Source organism: Mustela nigripes, chromosome 18, assembly GCF_022355385.1.
Source record: "Mustela nigripes isolate SB6536 chromosome 18, MUSNIG.SB6536, whole genome shotgun sequence".
Lineage (NCBI taxonomy): Eukaryota > Metazoa > Chordata > Mammalia > Carnivora > Mustelidae > Mustela > Mustela nigripes.
Window position 1 is genome coordinate 5,723,974 of NC_081574.1, and position 19,006 is coordinate 5,742,979.

At 45.0% G+C, this 19,006-nt stretch overlaps 1 protein-coding gene across 2 annotated transcripts in view; it reads left to right on the top strand.

The window, feature by feature from the left end:
- The first annotated feature begins 4,562 nt into the window (after positions 1-4,562).
- MCPH1 (microcephalin 1) overlaps positions 4,563-19,006 on the top strand; it is a 238,384-nt gene continuing 223,940 nt past the window's right edge. For both annotated transcript variants that reach the window (XM_059384224.1, XM_059384225.1), the window contains exons 1-3: positions 4,563-4,656; positions 5,944-6,035; positions 14,257-14,375. In XM_059384224.1, the coding sequence (XP_059240207.1) occupies positions 4,617-4,656; positions 5,944-6,035; positions 14,257-14,375 (251 nt within the window). In that variant the 5' untranslated portion in view covers positions 4,563-4,616. The remainder of the gene's footprint in view (positions 4,657-5,943; positions 6,036-14,256; positions 14,376-19,006) is intronic.

The window sequence follows — 19,006 nt, forward strand, 5'->3', positions numbered from 1 at the left end:
ATTCAGTGAGTAACGCATTACTGAGTACTTCTACACTACAGAGAACACGTGAAAATAAGCCTTGTTTTTTCTCCTGTTAGTCTATTGTTAACTGCAGGCTCTGATTCACCAGACTCAAGCTGGAAGAAGTTTTCCTCCTAAAACAGACAACGTGATTGTAGAACATCGTTTGGAATGTACATAAATCAATTAAAGCTACTAATTAAATTTAACAAGTTTGTAGGACATGAGATCAATTACAAACAGTAACCATATTTCTATTGGAAATTGAAATTGTAAAAAGTTATTTACAGTATCATCAAAAATGGTAATACTTAGGTCGGAATTAGAAATTTTACAAAAGTTATAAAAGAGTCAACCTCTGAATAGTAAAAAAAACACTGATGAGAGCAATTAAAGAAGACATAAATAAATGTTAATGGATCAAAATATTTAATATTTTATTTTATTTTTATTTATTTTTTAAAAGATTTTATTTATTTATTTGACACAGAGAGAGAGAGAGAGATCCCAAGTAGGCAGAGAGGCAGGCAGAGAGAGAGAAGCAGCAGCAGGTTTCCCTCTGAGCATAGAGCCTGATGCGGGGCTCCATCCCAGAACCTTGAGGTCATGACCTGAGCCAAAGGCAGAGGCTTAACCCACTGAGTCGCCCAGTCTCCCCAAAAGATTTAGTATTTAAAAAAAAATTATTTAGGGGTGCCTGGGTGGCTCAGTGGGTTAAAGCCTCCACCTTCGGTTCCGGTCGTGATCTCGGGGTCCTGGGATGGAGCCCCACATCAGGCTCTCTGGTCAGCAGGGAGCCTGATTCCCCCTCTCCCTCTGTCTGCCTCTCTGCCTACTTGTGATCTCTGTCTGTCAAATAAATAGATAAAAATCTTTAAAAAAATTACTTAAATTAGGCTCCACACACAATGTGGGGTTGAACTCACTACCCTGGGATCAAGAGTTGCAGGCTCTACTGACTGAACCAACCAGGTGCCCCAGATTTAATATTTTTAAGATGTCAATTCTCCCTCAAATAGATCTGAGATTCAACATAATCCCAGTCGAAATTCCAGCAGGCCTCTTTTTTTTTTTTTTTGGATAGAAAATGACAAGATGATTTTAAGATTCATATAGAAATACAAAAGATCTAGAACACATAAAACAGTTTTGAATAAGAATAGTTTTGGGGCTTACATTACCTGATTTTACAACTTATTTACAAATCTTCAGTAATCAAAACAGTACAATGTTGGTATAAAGATAGACAAATAGCTTAATGGAACCAATGGGAACTCCAAAAATAAGCCACACATCAATGCACAACAGATTATGACTAAGATACAAAGGCATGAATGCAGCAGACAAAAAGCTTATCAAAAAATAGTGCTGGGGGGAACCTGGGTGGCTCAGTGGGTTAAGCCTCTGCCTTCGGCTGGGGCCATGATCCCAGGGTCCTGGGATAGAGCCCCAGGTCGGGCTCTCTGCTCAGCAGGGGGCCTGCTTCCCCCCACTTCTCTCTCTGCCTGCCTCTCTGCCTACTTGTGATCTCTGCCAAATAAATAAATACAATCTTTAAAAAAAAATGATGCTGGAACATTTGGATATCTATATGCAAAGAATGAACTTAGGTCCGTATTTCTACCATATACAAAAATTAACTCAAAATAGATCTGAAACTGAAATATAAATCTTAAAACTGTAACATTTCTGGAGGAAAGAGGAGCTAATATCTGTGACCTTAAAACTGAGACTATCAGATACTGAGCTTTTATACCACCTTTTGTACAAGGCAAAGGTGGTGATTGGTTATTGTGTCATTACTGGATTCTTAATCACTTACTTGGTGAGACAAAGGCTTTATCGTCAATAAGAGGCACTAAGCCTACTCTACCCCAAAAAGGGTGTTAACCATTTCTTCAGAGTTTGTTAGGTCAACAGTTTGTGATGATATAATTACCAATCAGAGATTTGAGTCTAGAAAGTGGGGTTTGGGGACTGTGTATGGCCAAGGTAATTCTTTAGAACCACCGTGTGGTAGATATTAGTCCGTATTCTCATACATACACCCTGCCGCTGTATTTAGTTAAAAAAACGGTAAGTGTATGGTTTCCAGTTCCAACCAAAACCACCAAGTCCTGGCTAGGTCGCCTCAGGTACCTCTCTTGGACTGTATTGTTTATGCATATAAATGGGATTATATTGTTTTTGTAAATTAAACAAATATTTTAGAGAGAGAGCACACTCCTATGAGAGTCTTAACCTTAAGCAGGCTCCCAGCTGAGCACTGGGCTGGTGCAGGCTCCCAGCATCTCAATCCTGACATCACGACCTGCGCGCAATTCAAAGAGTTGTCAACTTAAGGACTGAGCCACCCAGGTGCCCCGGCTTACTTTTTCTAGCAGGGCCTTCGTGAGCATCGAGTGATCTGAAGTAGGGAGTAACAAGAAGTTTTTTTTAATTGTAAAGGAGATTGGGGGGGGGGGGGCAGAGAATGAGTCCCCGTTGGTCTCCAGGATATAATAAACACGTTAAAAAAATACAGAATGTTAATGAGCGTCTAGGAGGAAATACATAGATGTACACAAGTGCTTTGTAAATTGTAATACCAACACTCACCTCATAGGTAAGATGAACTTCGATAATACCTCTAAGGTCCATGATAAAAGTGCTCAACAAACGTCAGCTATTATTTCTACTATTATTAAGGATTACTTTTTTTTTTTTTTTTTTTTTAAACAGTAACAAGCTTGCAAAGTTTTAGTAACTCGTCATTATCTCAGATCTGGTTAGTGGCTGATGCCAGTCTCCAAAGTCCAGGTCCAGACTGATTTCGTAATGCAGCCTGTATTTTAACCATTCGGTTACCAGGGATTCCCTTAAGTTGTGCTTCTCATTCAGCCTGGGGAATGCAATGTTTTACACAACAGAAGACACGGACGGCCCTGAAATCATTGGAAATGAAGGCTTATTATACATTCGGTGGTTCATCCTTTAATACAGAGGGCATGGATCCTTCAACGGATTCGGCGTTTCAGGGAGATTAAACGGTTTTTATCAGCAGCCAAACAAGACCTTCCTGGCCTTAACAACCGTCCTCTCCGGGAGCCCCGGGAACGCGCGCAGCCCCGCCTAGGCTAGCCGCCTCCCGCAGGACACGCACGTGCAGCCCGGGGGCGGGACTTGCAGGCGAGGGCGGGGCTCCGCGGGCGGGAGATTTGAATCCCCCCGAGGGTGAGCGGCGCTCCCGCAGGGCTGTTTCCTAAAGCGGATCCCAAGAGCTTCCTGCCGGGTTCGCCCGCTCCCGCCCGGCTTCTTCCGCTCCGGGATTTGCGGGTGGCAAAGCTCGCGTGAGACCGCCCAGCGCGGGCCCCCCACAGCTGCTGTCAGGGGTCTAGGGTTCCCCGCCCCGCCGCCCCCAGCCGGAATGAAGTCCAGGGTCGCCCCATGGGACCTGAAGTCCGGGGTCTCCCAGCGGGGTCGGAGACCTGGCTCCTCCTTTCCCCCCGCGGGATCTGAGGTCCGGGGTCCCCCCTCCAGCGGGAATCTGAGGTCCGGGGTGTCCTCCCAGCGGGGATCTGACGTCCCGGGTTCCTCCAGCGGGGTCTGAGACCCGGGTCCCCGCTCTCCCACTGCGGGATCTGACGCCCAGGGTATCTCCCCAGCGGGGATCTGAGGCCCGGGTCGCCCCCGTGGGGGTCTGAGACCTGGCTCCTCCCTTCTCCCCCGCGGGATCTGAGGTCCAGGGCCCCCCCCCTCCAGAGGGGAAATGAGGTCCGGGGTCCCCCCAGTGGGGTCGGAGACCTGGGGTCCCCCCCCAGGGGGGTCTGAGACCGGGATCCTCCCTTTTCCCCGCGGGATCTGAGGTCCAGGGTACCCCCGCTACAGCGGTGATCTGAGGTCCGGGGTCTCCCCAGTGGGGTCGGAGACCTGGGGTCCCCCCAGCGGTGTCTGAGACCTGGCTCCTCCCTTTCCCTCCCGCGGGATCTGAGGTCCAGTGTCCCCCCCCCCCCCCCCGAGCGGGAGTCTGAAGCCCGGGGTCTCCAGGGGTGCCCGCCCTCCCCGCAGGCGCTCTCAGGGACAGAGAAAGCAGTGGTCTGGCCCTCCGAGCGGTAACACCGAGCGCTGGCGACTGGGCGGCGCCCAGGGACCCGGTGCTCCGGGACGGACCGAGACCGCGCTGTTGGAGACCCTTAGGGGCTGTGAACTACGACGGCGCCCCTCCCCCTCTCGCAGGTCCCAGGTGGGCCAAGCGAGGCTCCGGGAAGCTTCCGAGTGTCCTTACGGAAACGGAAGGGCTTGATTGGGTTTTCTGGGACACCCGAAGTCGTAATTCCCAAGCAGACAGACAATACTCCCGGGCAGAACGCTGATCAGCGATGTCAGACTGAGGGCGAGCCGAGACCCGGCGCAGAGAAAACCCTCTGGCCCCTTTAAGGCAAGCAGAGGCGGTCACATTTTTTTCTCCCACTCCCCTTGGGCTGTTCGAAAACGTGGATGAGCGGATTTCCGTGGAGCTGGAAGGTAAGGGCGCGCGGCTGCGCGCGCGTCAGCTCTGGCGCATGCTCAGTGTCACCTACTCCTGGCTCGCCCGCCTCGGAGCGGAGCAACGGGTGCGCCTCGTAAGGTCTCTCATGGCGGCTCCCGTGACCCCAGGGCGCCAGGTCTTGAAAGGTGAGGGGACTTCCTGCACTCTGGGAGATGAGTCGGCGGCCATGGGCCGGCTTGAGGGCCTGCGCCCAGGACTCCGTGAGTGCGCCGAGTGGGCTCGCTAGGCGCGTGGGGAGGGCAGCCTGGTCTTCGGGAAGTCAGCCCGGGCAGCGTGTGGATGTGGAGGAGGACGGGGCCCCCCACCCCCGTGCCGTGTTGTCACGGGCCCTGTGGGGTGTGGGGGAGCTGTCCCTGGGTCCAGCCCCGTCCCTGTGGGGTGTGGGGGGCTGTCCCCGTCCCTGTGGGGTGTGGGGGGCTGTCCGCGTCCCTGTGGGGTGTGGGGGGCTGTCCCCGTCCCTGTGGGGTGTGGGGGGCTGTCCCCGAGTCCCGTCCAGTGCCTGTCCGGTGTGGAGGGCTGTCTGTCACCACCCCTGTGGGGAGTGGGGGAGGTTGTCCTGAAGTCCAGGTATGGGGGTGTCTGTCACCACCCCTGTGGGGAGTGCGGGAGGTTGTCAGTCCCTGTGGGGTGGGGGGGGGCTGTTTCTGAGGCCACTACCTTCCCGGTCCCTGTGGGGTGTCCCTGTGGGAAGTGTGGTCGGGTTGTCACTGCCTCTGAGGGGGTGGGGGCTGTCTCTGAGCCTGTCTCCATCCCTGTGGGGTGGGGGGGGCCTGTCTGTCCCTGGCACCAGGAGTTAAGTGGCTGTATGGTCCTTTACACAAAACATACTTTTTGCCAGAAAAGTCTAGCCTAGTTTAGGAATTTGGGAAGAGCGTCCAGGGTTAAGAAGGTTAAATAAGTCAAGCAGAGAGAGTCAGTTATCATATGGTTTCACTTATGTGTGGAGCATAACAAATAGCATGTAGGTCATGGGGAGATGGAGAGGAGAAGGGAGTTGGGGGAAATCGGAAGGGGAGGTGAATCATGAGAGACTATGGACTCTGAAAAACAACCTGAGGGGTTTGAAGGGGCGGGGGGGCGGGGGTGGGAGGTCGGGGCACCAGGTGGTGGGTATTGGAGAGGGCACGGATTGCACGGAGCACTGGGTGTGGTGAATGAATACTGATACGCTGAAAAGAAATAAAAAGAAAAAAAAAGGTTAAGCCTCCGTGTGTGTATTAATGAAGTTGTTCTTTGCTTGGAGCTCTAAGAACCTCAGTGGCACTAATGCTGTTTTGAAGAGGCTTTCGATAGAAGCAGCTTTGAACTTACTTTTTAATGTAAATAGAACAGGATCAACATCTGTTGAACTCCTCGGGGAGAGTTGCTAGAGTTTCAGGTGTCTTTCATGCTGGTACCTTGTTTATTTTCAGATGTAGTGGCATACGTTGAAGTCTGGTCGGTGAATGGAACAGAAAATTATTCCAAGACATTCACAAACCAGCTTGAGGATATGGGGGCAAAGGTAAGAAATTAATTTGACCATTGCTCCATCCGGCAGGCCTCTGATGCCTGATGAGAAATGTTGTCTTTCCTCATTTCGGGAAGGAGTATGTAGAACATGCCGGGTGAAGAGCAAGGAAGACTGGGTGAGCGGCGTGGTGGGGGAGGGGTGAACCGTGACGTGGAAAAAACTGAGAACAGTGGGTTCTAACACGAGCCTAGAAATGTGGATTCTGACTCTGGTTAGTTGGATGCAGGATGCTGTTGACCAAAGTGAGAAATACAGGCAAAGGAAAGGTTTTTAAGGAAAAGATTGTGAATGTGAGCACCCTGAAAACCTCCGACGGACAATTAGATACCCAGATCTGGAATCTGAGTTAGTCGAGGCTGGAGAGAATATTGTAGGGGTCGAGACCCCGTGGGTCAGGTGAGACCACTGTTGTGCGAATGACTCAGGTGGTTAGAATGGAAGGGGCTGAAGGGGGAGCCCATTTAGTATTTGAAGGGCAGGTGATGGGAGCCGGGAGCCTAGGGACAAAGGAGGAATTCCAGGAAATTCTGGAAAACTAAGTCTGGAAGTCAGAGGAGCCATGTACTTCGAAGCAATGCAGGTGGCACCTGGGTGGCTCTGGGTTGAAGCCTCTGCCTTTGGCCGGGGTCATGGTCTCCGGGTCCTGGGATCGAGCCCCCTATCGGGCTCTCTGCTCAGTGGGAAGCCTGCTTCCCCCTCTCTCTCTGCCTGCCTCTCCGCCTGCTTGTGATTTCTCTCTCTCTGTCAAAGAAATAAAATCTTAGAAAACATAAAGGAATGCAGAATCTTCAGACAAGTGGAGACTGGCAAGTGTACGTTAGGTCTGACAACCGTAAGGTTGTGGTCGAGTGTAGTCGTCAGGGACAGGGGTGAAAGGACCGGACATCAGCCCAGAAATGAACGCGGGACGAGGGATGGAGGTGGTGGAGACGGCTGCTCTCAGAGACTCTTGAGCTGTGAGCGAAGTGGATTCACGTGTGCCAGTGACGGGCTGCGGGGGAGCACCACAGGCTGGGTGAAGGAGAGGTTAAGGCAGCAAGGAGATGCGTGAAGGCAGGGCCAGAGTTGAGGGTGAGGCGAGAGAGGCATCCAGGCTATAAAACAGAAAGGGGCATTGAGCCGTGGGCAGAGAGGGTGCCCCGAAGTCTTGTCTGACTCCTGCTAGGCCCTCCCCTGACGGGCAGCGCAGACCGGAGTGGAGAGTATGGAGCATGTAGGGATAGGGCGCCCTCGTGAACCTGAGAAGACCCCTTCTTTTCGGATCCGTTGGAACGTAGGAACCAGAAGGTGTTTCCTTGTTTTGATGCCTGCTACCTACTTGGGCGAAAAGACCAGGTACACTGGCTGAGAAAAAGGCCATGGGGTGTGGGAGCTGACGGAATGGCCTTTTTTGTTTGTTTTTGTTTTGTTTTGTTTGTTTTTTACAGAATGGCCTTTAAAACTGTTGTATCTTAGTATTAAGATCTTCGATCTCTTGGATCTTTTTGCTTTTTACCTTTAATTGAGAAAATTTTCAAATAAAAAGGAACATAGAGACCCAGTAATTGTCAACATCTTAAGGTACTTGCTTCGTCTTCATCTCTTGTGTATAGCAGATTTACACGCATGTGTTTCTTTTCCTACACTGTTTGAAAGGGAGTCACAGATAAAATTTGTCCCTAAACTGGCTCAGTGTGTAACCTCTAAGAACAAGGAATTTTCCTGTGTAATAAAAAGACCATTATCACATCTGAGAAGATTCGCAGTGGTTCCTAATGGATTCAACCATTGCAGAAAACTGTGCATTTCAGCCAGTGGATGAGATCCCCACTGCTATTTGTACTTAGTTTTGTCTTTATTTTCAGCCCTTTGGTGCGTTTCTGGGAGCACACCATCATGGTTTGAAATTGTATTTTCCTGCATGTTTTCATGTATTTATTTTGAGGAGCCTGTTCAAGACTCCAGCTCGTGTTTCCATTGGGCTTTTCCTTCTCTCCTTGATTGGTAAGCATTCCTGCTCTCATTGTTGGCCATATGACTTGCAAGATTTTCTAACTCTGTAGCTTGTCTTTTCATCTTTATGGTACCTTTTGTTGATAAATGGAATATACTTTATTTCTTTATGGTGAGCTTTTGTTTAAAACAAAAACAAAGCAACTGTGCCTGTACCAAGATTATGAAGATTTCTCCCTTTATTTCTAGAAGCTTTATCATTTTGCCTTTCACATCTAGATTTACTGTGTATCTGGAATTAGTTTTTATATATGATGTGAAATAGTTTCATTTTTCTCCCCTGTGAATAGTCTTTTATCTTAGCACCATTTATTGGAAAGACCACCCTTTCCCCCATCTCTGAAGTAATGACTTTGCTTGTCATCGGTCAGTTAACGGGATGTTTCAATATCTGCATTATTGTTCTCAGGACAGACCACAGTCATAATTGCTGCTTATAATGAATCTTCCTAAGTCTCCTTGTTTTTCCTTCAAGGTGTCCTGGCTGTTCTTTGCCTTTTGCATTTCCAAATATATTTTAGAATCAGTTTCTCAGCTTTTAAAAATTTTGAATGGGATTGGATTGATAAAAGTAGATCCGAATGTATGGAGATCCAAAGTATGGAGTAGATCCAGAGTATGGAGTAGATCCAAAGTATGGAGATAACTGACGTTTTCACAAAACGGAATCTTCCAACCCATGAACCTATATGCCTTTGTTGATTTTGGTTTCTTTAATTTCTTTCAGTAATGTTTTATAATTTTCTTGGTCATTTTTCATGGTATTATAGATGGTATCTTTTAAATTACTTTTTCTAATTTATTACCGGTATCTAGAAATATTTTTTTCACATCTATCTTGTGTCCAGAAGACTTAGCAAACTCATGGATATGGTATTTTGGGGACTTATAAATGTACACAATTGAATATTAAGTGCATAGACAGTCCGTTTTCTAATTGTAACCTTTCTATTTCTTTTTCTGGACATACTGCACTGGTGAGGGCCCATGTTGAATAGAGCACACTTATTTTGTGTGGTTCCTCTGCTCAAGGGAAAACTTTGCATTTTCACCTAACGCAGTTTTTTTGTTTTGTTTTTAAAATTGGAGCATAGTTGATATACAATATTGTATTCATTTCAGGTTTAGAACATAGTGATTCCACATTTATGTACGCTATGAAATGATCACCAGGATAAGTCTAGTTCTGATCTGTTACCAAAGTTATTTTAATATCCTTGATTATATTCCTTATGGTGTACTTTCCATCTGTATGGCTTAAAACTGGAAGTTCAGGGGCACCTGGGTGGCTCAGTGGGTTAAAGCCTCTGCCTTCGGCTCAGGTCATGATTCCAGGGTCCTGGGATCGAGCCCCGCATCGGGCTCTCCGCTTAGCAGGGAGCCTGCTTCCTCCTCTCCCTCTGCCTGCTTCTCTGCCTACTTGTGATCTCTTTCTGTCAAATAAATAAATAAAATCTTAAAAAAAAAAACAAAAACAAAAAAACCTGGAAGTTCATAGCTTTTCTAATCTTCACATATTTGTCCATCACTCCTGTCCCCTCTGGTACCCACCAGTTTTTTATGAGTCTGTTTTGTTTTTTAGATTACATGGATAAGATCATATGCCTAATTAAAAAAAAATTTTTTTTAACCAACTTTCAGATCCTAATTTGCTGAGAGTTTTCTTCATGAATTAACTTTTTAATGTCCTCATTTGTGTTTTCTGCATATAATTGAGGCGATCATAAGGTTTTTCTCTTTTACTTTGTTAACATAGTGAATAACTATTTATTTTATCATTAACTAACTTTGCAGTCCTGGAATAAACTCAAGTGGTGGGAAAACGTTATCATTTTAATGTATTTGTTGATAACAGTTGGCTGGTATTTTGTTTTTTCATTTTCCCCTGCAAATATTTCAAGGAGTGATACCAGTACTGGCTCGTCCTTTTCCGTTCCTGTTGTGCTGTAATGTGGTTCAGTACTAAGGATAGGCTGGTTTCATAAAACAAGGTGCAGAATTGTGACTCTTTCTCTTTTATTCTAAGTTTGTATAGGATTGTCATTATTTCTCTCTCAAACTTTTGGTGTAATTTTCCAATGAAGCCAACTAGTCCTTGAGCTTTCTTCGTTGATTTTTTTTTAAATTTTATTTATTTATTTGACAGAGATCACAAGTAGGCAGAGAGGCAGGCAGAGAGAGAGAGGAGGAAGCAGGCTCCCTGGTGAGCAGAGAGCCCAATGTGGGGCTCGATCCCAGGACCCTGGGATCATGACCTGAGCTGAAGGCAGAGGCTTAACCCACTGAGCCACCCAGGCACCCCTCTTTGTTGATTTTTAAAAAACCATGAGAGACTGTGGATTCTGAGGAACTAACTGAGGGTTTTGGAGGGGAGAAGGGGGGGAGGTTGAGTGAGCCTGGTGGTGGGTATTGTGGAGGGCACCTATTGCATGGAGCACTGGGTGTGGTGCATAAACAGTGAATTCTGGAACACTGAAAAGAAATTTAAAAAATAAATAAAAATAAGAAAAAAAACCCAAAAAACCTTTTTGTTACAGTTTTTCATCTGTTTGAAAATTACAGGGTGTGCATTTTCTTCTATTGTGAATGCTTTTAGAAAGCAGTTTTTTTTAAAGAAATGTATTCATTTCATCAAAATTTTCAAATTTCTTGGATCAAAGCTATTCATAATATCCTGTTTGAATTTGTTAATATCTTCACAGTCTATCGAGATGACCTCCTTCATACTGATACTGGTTATTTGTGTCTTTTCTCTTATTTTCCTTATAAAATGTACTTGGGTTTTATTGATTTTATTAGTTTTTCCAAAGAACCAACTTTTGGTGTTCTTGATCCTCCTCTTCTTTTTTTATTAATTCTGGCCTCATTTTTATAATCCTCTAATTCACTCTTTGGTTTTGATTAGCTGTTCTTTTTCCTGTTCTTCAAGATGGGCGCTTTGACATTTAGCCTCCTTACTCTTTGTACGCACGTTTGTTGCGATGTTGTTAGATGAACATTTGTCAGGTGGAACCCAGGATGCTGAATAGTGAGCGGCAGTGAGACAGCACACATCAGGGAATTGAAACAAGTTTATTACATGCCTTGGAGAAGGTGCCTGATCCCATGAACCCTTGAGGAGCCAAACAAGGAGACAGCTGGAGAGAATGGCAGGACCTGAGCCATATGTCTTTACTAGAGTCCATGGCTAGAATGCTTTCAGCTTCCTAGTCTAGGACTGGGTTAATCAATTCAAGCCAAAGAATGAGGTGTTGGTAGTTCCAGAGCCTTGTCTTAAGAGGCACACAAGGGGAAAGACCTTGAAGGCAGAGGAGTTGGTTTCTCAAAGGGCCATTGGGGAAATGACATTTGCTCATAACTCTGGGGGCTGTTATCTAGGTTATGTGCTTGCGTGAAGGGTTGGTGTTGGTTTAAGACTCCTGCAGAATGCTTGGCCAAAAAACTGTATGCCAAGGCAGCGGTACCTTGGACTAGCGTAGTTAGACTCTTGACAGCCTTCTAGGTTATACATCTTTCCCTAAGCTGGGTTTTAGCTGTATTCCCTAAGGCTTTGTCGGGTAGATTGCAATATCTAGGTCTACTTTTACTTTTTGATTTATCTGGTGGTTTATGTTCTTGTCTCATTTCTAGATAAGCTTGGTGTTTTGTTTGTTGTTGTTGTTTCTTCTGGTTGAGTATTGTGTGTATGTAAAATGGTTTGGAATTAAGTTGAGACCTGGAATTGTATTTCTTCAGAAGAGATTCATATTTGCTTCAGTCTTTTTAGTGCTCATATTCCAGGACTGTCTTCATCCAGTTGCAGGGTCGGATATGACTTAAAACTGGACTACAGACCTGTGAGGGCTAATATGACTGTGGTTTGCCCTTACTCCTGGATGAGCCCTTCGGGTGCCCATACAAGATATGAGGGTTTTGCCAGACTCTTCTCCCATTCTGAAGCTGGCAGTCCAATTTTTGCCCCTCTTGTCCTCAGGTATTTAGAAGTGCTACCCATTGTTTGTTAAATGAGACAACAACTGTAGGGAAAACATGACCCTGAATGCTAGACTCCTCTGTCCGGTTGTGTCAGTTGTGTACCTAGAGTCTTGGCTCAATAATAATCCCTTACTGTCTCAATAGCTCTCTGGGGCCTTCTGGTAGGTAGGTAGGCAGGTAGGTAGGTAGACAAAGAGATATGTATTTATATTTCATCAAAGCAATGAAATATGCCCTTGCTTACAAGGGCAAATGTGCAGTGCCATGAGATTCCTAGTACAACCAAGGGGAAACGAGCAATCCTTTGCTCTACACTTCTCATTCTGTTTTTCTAAGATAGCCTTTTTCAGATGTTTCTTCTAGTGTTTACCTTTTTTTTTTTTTAATTTTATTTATTTATTTGACAGACAGAGATCACAAGTAGGCAGAGAGAGAGAGGAGGAAGCAGGCTCCCTGCTGAGCAGAGAGCCCGATGTGGGGCTCCATCCCATGACCCTGGGATCATGACCTGAGCTGAAGGCAGAGGCTTTAACCCACTGAGCCACCCAGGCGCCCCTAGTGTTTACCTTTTTATTTCCAAACAGTATACATATATTACTTTGACAAAATTAAATATTGTTAAAACAATGATGTATTGGACCATTTCCACTTCTGAACAGATGACATATAAAAGGTAAATTTATGGACACCATGAGTTTGAACATGCCTTTATTATACCTTTCTTTACCTTTGACTGGTACTTTAGTTGGCTGTAAAATGCTAAGTGTATATTATTTTTCCTTGAAAGCCCTTCTCCATTGTTTTCTGACTTCACGTTGCTGTTGGGAAGTCTGAGGCCATTGTAGTTTCTCACTGTTGAGTTTGATTTATCCTCACCTCCACTTTTTTACCCTCTCTTTTTTTTTTTTTTTTTTAAAGATTTTATTTATTTATTTGACAGACAGAGATCACAAGCAGGCAGAGAGGCAGGCAGAGAGAGAGGAGGAAGCAGGCTCCCTGCTGAGCAGAGAGCCCGATGCGGGACTCGATCCCAGGACCCTGAGATCATGACCTGAGCCGAAGGCAGCGGCTTAACCCACTGAGCCACCCAGGCGCCCCTTTACCCTCTCTTTTAATGTCAAATCTTTCTCTACTCCAGCTCTACTGGAATTTCACAACGATATACTTAATATGGTTCTGTTTTCATTCTCATGCTGGGCCCTTGGGGGGTTCTTTTGATCTAGAACCCATGCCCTTTAATTTGAGAAATTTTTCTTGAATTACTTCTTTTCCATTTTCTCTATTCCTGTATTTCTTCAACTGTTATTACTTAGCTCTTGGTTCTCCTGATAGTGAGCTGATGTTCATATCTTGATCTTCTCTTCTGTTGCATCATCTCCCTGTATTTTTGTTGTCCTTTGGGGAGAATTTCTCAACTTTATTAGTGTCCAGCATTTCTATAGACTTCTTTTTACTTATGTCATCATATTTTTAATTTCCAAGAGCTCTTTAGTTCTCTGTCCCCCGTATCTTAGATATTCTTTCTTGAACACAATATCTTCTGCATATTTAAATGAATATTATTTTCTTCCAAATACATTAAATGTTTTTAATGTTAATTAAATAAGTATTCCCTGTATTGTTTCCTGTGAGTTTTATTTTATGTCTGATATAGAAGTCTTAAATGTCCTTAAGTATTTGACTTAGCTTCCATTCTCTCCTCTACTAAAAAGGCATTGCCAGCTCCTGTCCACATTACCTCTCATTTTATCCTTGTAGAGCTCTTTTTTTTTTTTTTTAAGATTTATTTATTTAATTGTCAGAGAGAGAGAGAGAGTACACACAGGCAGGCGTAGTGGCAGGCAGAAGCAGCGAGAGATGCAGCCTCCCTGCAGAGCAAGGAGCCCAGTGTGGGACTCGATCCCAGGACGCTGGGATCATGACCTGAGCTGAAGGCAGCGGCTTAACCAACTGAGCCATCCAGGGGTCCCTGTAGAGCTCTTTCTATATCAGGCTTTCTTGTGAGGGTGCAGAGATGAACACGTGTGTAACATAGCATCCTAACTGGAGCAGATCTGTTTTCTAAGCGGCATTATCCCTTTGGTAGCATAGTTCTCTGTGACAGATTTTGAGAAATGGAATTGCTGGGGTAGGGGTTTTAGATGTTTTCCTTTTGGCAAATATTGAATGAAGTATCCTTTTTGATTAATTATGAAATTGTTCATAAATGGTAATTTACATTGTGTTTTCTGCCTTTTTTCTACAGGTTTCAAAAACTTTTAACAAACAAGTAACTCACGTTGTGTTCAAAGACGGATACCAGAGCACTTGGGACAAAGCACAGAAGAGAGGTGTGAAGCTCGTTTCAGTGCTCTGGGTCGAAAAGTAAGTGGTTTCTTTTTTTTTATCTAGTATTGGTCGAGTGTGGAGCTGATTGTCATACGTCACAGAACCAGATAAAATGTGATTTTTGTCTTTTCTTTGCCTCTTATTTGGGCAAGTCATTTAATGTCCTCAGGCCTTGGTTTCAGACAGCTCAACCCTGCCTAGAGGGAAGGTGACTGCACGGGCCCTAAGACACCTATGCCTGGTGTGTTTCTGAAACCTCCAGGAGGTGAATGAAACCGCCAGGGGTGAGGCAGATGATAATCTGCTTGGCTGCCAGAGTTGAAGTACCACAGGTTTAAACTACCAGCATTGATTTCTCCCAGTTCTGGAGGCCAAAAATCCTCCATCCAAGTGTGGGCCGGGTTGATTCTTCTGAGACCTCTGTCCTTGGCATACAGATGGCTGTCCTTCCTAGGTCTTCGTCTGCTTTCTGCGGGGGGGTCCTCATCTCCTCTTCTTGTAAGGACACCAGTTGTATTGGCTGAGAGCCAACCCTACTGGCCTTATTTAACCTTAATTATCTCTTTCAAGGTCAGATCACCAAATGTAGTTGACACTTGGAAAAAAAAAAGGATTTGAACTGCAGAGGTCCACTTCTCTATGGATTGTTTTTCAATAAGAACATTGGAAAATTTTTTGGAGATGTGTGACAACATGAAAAAACTTACAGATAAACTGTGCAGCCTTGAAATACTGAAAAAATTAAGATATTTTAAGAATACTATATATAATACATAAAACATACAAAATACATGTTAATTGCTTGTTATTGGTAAGGCTTCTGGTCAGCGGTAGGCTATTAGTTACGTTTGGAGGAGCTAAAAGTTACATGTGGATTTTTAATTGCATAAGGGGAGAAGTTAGTGCCCCTAGAGCCCACGTTGTTCAGGAGTGAACTGTACAGTCACATTCTTACTTACTTGGGGTTAAGACTTCATGTGAGTTTTATGGGGGACATAATTGAGCCCATAGCAGATGTAGTCAAGTGGAAGCATTGGAGGAGATTGAGGCCAGTGATGGGTAGTGGGGCATCAGATTATATGGGGGCCTTGTGGAGTGTGATTCAGAAGAGATGTGTATGGGAAAAGAGGCAAAGGAAGAACCTAGAGATGTTGCTGGCACTAGAGTGGCAGTAACATGGTCATGAAAATGGTCAGGTTCAGCATGTATTTTTTTTTTTTAAAGATTTTATTTATTTATTTGACAGACAGAGATCACAAGTAGGCAGAGAGGCAGGCAGAGAGAGAGGAGGAAGCAGACTCCCTGCAGAGCAGAGAGCCAGATGCGGGACTGGATCCCAGGACCCTGAGATCATGACCTGAGCCGAAGGCAGAGGCTTTAACCCACTGAGCCACCCAGGCGCCCCTCAGCGTGTGTTTTTGAAGGTAGTGCCAGACTAGATCTCCTGAAGATTGGGATGTGAGTTTGTAGAGAAGGGGAGGAATCACGGATGACTGTGAGATGTCGGCCTGAGGAAACAGAAAGATGGGTTTGCCATTTCCTGAGATTGGGAAGGCTTCAGAAGTACCAGGTTTGGAGGGGAGATCATGAGTTCCATTTGGATGTACTGGATTGGGGGGGATTTATTGAGCACTCGTGGTAGGCAGTTAGATCTGGAAGTGTGGAGCTCCTTGAAGAGATTGCAGATAAACATGTTGGAGTCTCCTTATACAGATGTTATTTTAAGCTGTAAATCTGAATGTCACCTCTTGGTGAGTATAGATAGGGAAGGGGGTGGTTTTGAGGTTGAGCATTCTGGTGTTGGGTGTTGAGGAGGAAAACCAGTGAGGATAGGATTCTAGAGTCAGGTGAAGAAGGCGTTCAGGCAGGGGATCAGCTGTGGCAAACAGGTTGAGGAAAGTCAGATCTAAGAGGTGACCATTGGAATTAACAAGGTAGTGTCTTAACTAGCAGTTTTAGCAGATTAATGGGAACAAGACTTGTTCAAATAGAAGTGGGGAGATAGTCCATGGAGACTACTCCAGTGGGGAACAGAGACCTGGGACAGTACCTGGAGGGGGGTGTGGAGTGGAAAATGTTGTTTAAGATCAGAGAAATGACAGCATCTCTGTATGTTGACAACTGATCGAGTAGAGGGAAATTTTGCTAATGAGGCAAGAGGAGACATTCATACTAGTGGGTTATTAAAAGGGCTGAGGGGGATAGACTCTAACCACAAGCTGATGGGTTATAAAGGATACAGGTTCGTCTTATGTATCCTATAGGTTCTATATGGGATCAAGGATAGGAGGGAATGCAGAGTCTAGGGGACAGTTGCTGCTAAGTGAGTAAATGTGGCTTCAGGTCTTAGGGAAATTTCTTTCCTGATGCTGCTTTCTCAGTGAGAGGAGGCAAGACTGTGAACTGAGAATGAGGCATTGGAGGTTTGAAGAGAACGCAAACACAGGCAATAGTTGTGTAGGAGCTTGGGAAGGTGGCTGGGTCAGGGTGGGACTAATGGCTCACCTGAGGATGGTGAGAAGTTGACCATGGGGCCCCGAGCAACCGGACAGTTGTTTATCCAGCAACCTGCAAGCAAGAAGGAGGCGGAGTGTTGGGTTTACCCAGGGTTGGATTTTGCCAGGCAACCCCCATAAAGGGACTTGGAGGGATTTGGGAGGTGCGGAGAATGAGGGACCATGGACTCCAAGCTTGACTGGGGCCGGGGGCTTAGGAAGGGAGCAAAGGATGGTGGAAATGTCTGATGAACAGACCATAAATCTTAGTTGGATTGAGGAGTTGTTGGGGAGGTACAAGAGGTTGTGTTTCGGAGGACAGGAGAATGTGGTTGGAGAGTGTAATACTTGAAATGTAGATCATGGAGGGCATGCTGAGAAAATGGAATCCATGGTAGGAATTCTTTGCAGGACCCCTGTCTGTTAGAGGGCCAGTTAACCTGGAAGTAGTTCTTGGTTCGAAAGTAACAAGTACATAGTAGGTGCTCCAGAGAAACTAGAACAGATACGACAGACACTGCACCTCAAAGAATTTATATCTTAGTGGAAGGGGGAAATAAAATGCCATGATGTAATGAATGGTCAGGGCCACAGGGATCACAGCTCCAGGAGCCCCCATATTGTGCTACATTGCCGGGTAGAAGGTTACTTGAAAAAGTCAGAGTTCGTCACATGAGGTTGAATGGCCATGCCTTGTTACTTAGTTTTTTTTTTTAAAAAAAAAGTTAATGGACTTAATTCTTTTAAAGATTTATTTATTTATTTATTTATTTGAGAGAGAGAGAGCGAGTGAGAGAGAGAGCACGGGCGAGAGTGAGCGTGGGCACACACAAGCAATGGGAGGGGGAGAATCCTCAAGCACACTCCTTATTGAGCACAGAGCCCAGTGTGGGGCTCCTTCTCACGACCCTGAGATCATGAGCTCAGCCAAAACCAACAGTTCGATGCTCATCCAACTGAGCCCCCCAAGCACCCTGGACTTCATTCTTTTAGAGCAGTTTTACACATCATTATCGGAGTCGGTGCCCCTATATTGCTTTGCTGCTTTCACATCAATTTACTCTAGGTTTCTAAAAAAGCAGCAGTATGACTTCTTTACGTCAGGATTTCAGGGAACATTCTCTTCTCCAGAGGTATTTATCACGTGTGTCTTTAGCCCGAGACAGTCCTAAAGTGTCCACTATCAGATTTCCTACCTTCTATAGTCACTTAAGGGAACAGAGCAGGAGCAACACCAGAAGGAGTTCTAATGATTATAAGGTACAAGTGGGTGTGTTTTCAGTAAGAATGTATAAAGAGATTTAAACCTTTGATTACTATGTCTGTATGTATGCAGAATGTTATGAATTTAAGTTTTAAGTAAATTAAGAAAAAAAAGTCTCCTATTCATCCATATGTTTACTATTTCTGTCACTTTTTTTTTTAAAGATTTTATTTATTTACTTGACAGAGATCACAAGTAGACAGAAGCAGGCAGAGAGAGAGGAGGAAGCAGGCTCCCTGCCGAGCAGAGAGCCCGATGTGGGGCTCCATCCCAGGACCCTGAGATCATGACCTGAGCTGAAGTCAGAGGCTTAACCCACTGAGCCACCCAAGTGCCCCAAAAGCTTATTTTAAAACCAGGTGCAGAGCCAGGTTGACCTGTGGCCCATAGTTTTCAAATGCCTGCTGTTTAACACGGTATTTGAAATGTCCCCACTTATCCTCGAGGCCCTCGTTTTTGTTCATTATTTTTCAGTCGTCATTTTTCTTCACATTGATCCTCCTTCAAGTTCATTGACTCTTTTCTTCATCAACTCCATTCTGTCATTAAGTCCATTTGGTAAATTTAGTTCATGTATTTTTCACCTCTGACATTTCCATCTGGTTCTTTTATGTGTGTTTTGTTTTTTAGCTGAGATTTCTGCTTTTGTTTTTCTTGTCTTTCCTTACTTACGTGTTTTCCATTCTCTTGCACAGTACAGTAACAGATCATTTAATCCTCTTTTCTGATAATTCCAGCATTTTAGGGTTGGCATCTATTGATTGTTTTCTCTTAGGAATGTGTCACATTTTCTGACTCTATAATGTGACCTTATAACTTGGGATTTTGTTTTGGACACTGTAAATGCTACATAGACTCTGCATTCTTTTATATTGCTCTGAAGAGTGATTATGTTTCAGCAAGCAGTT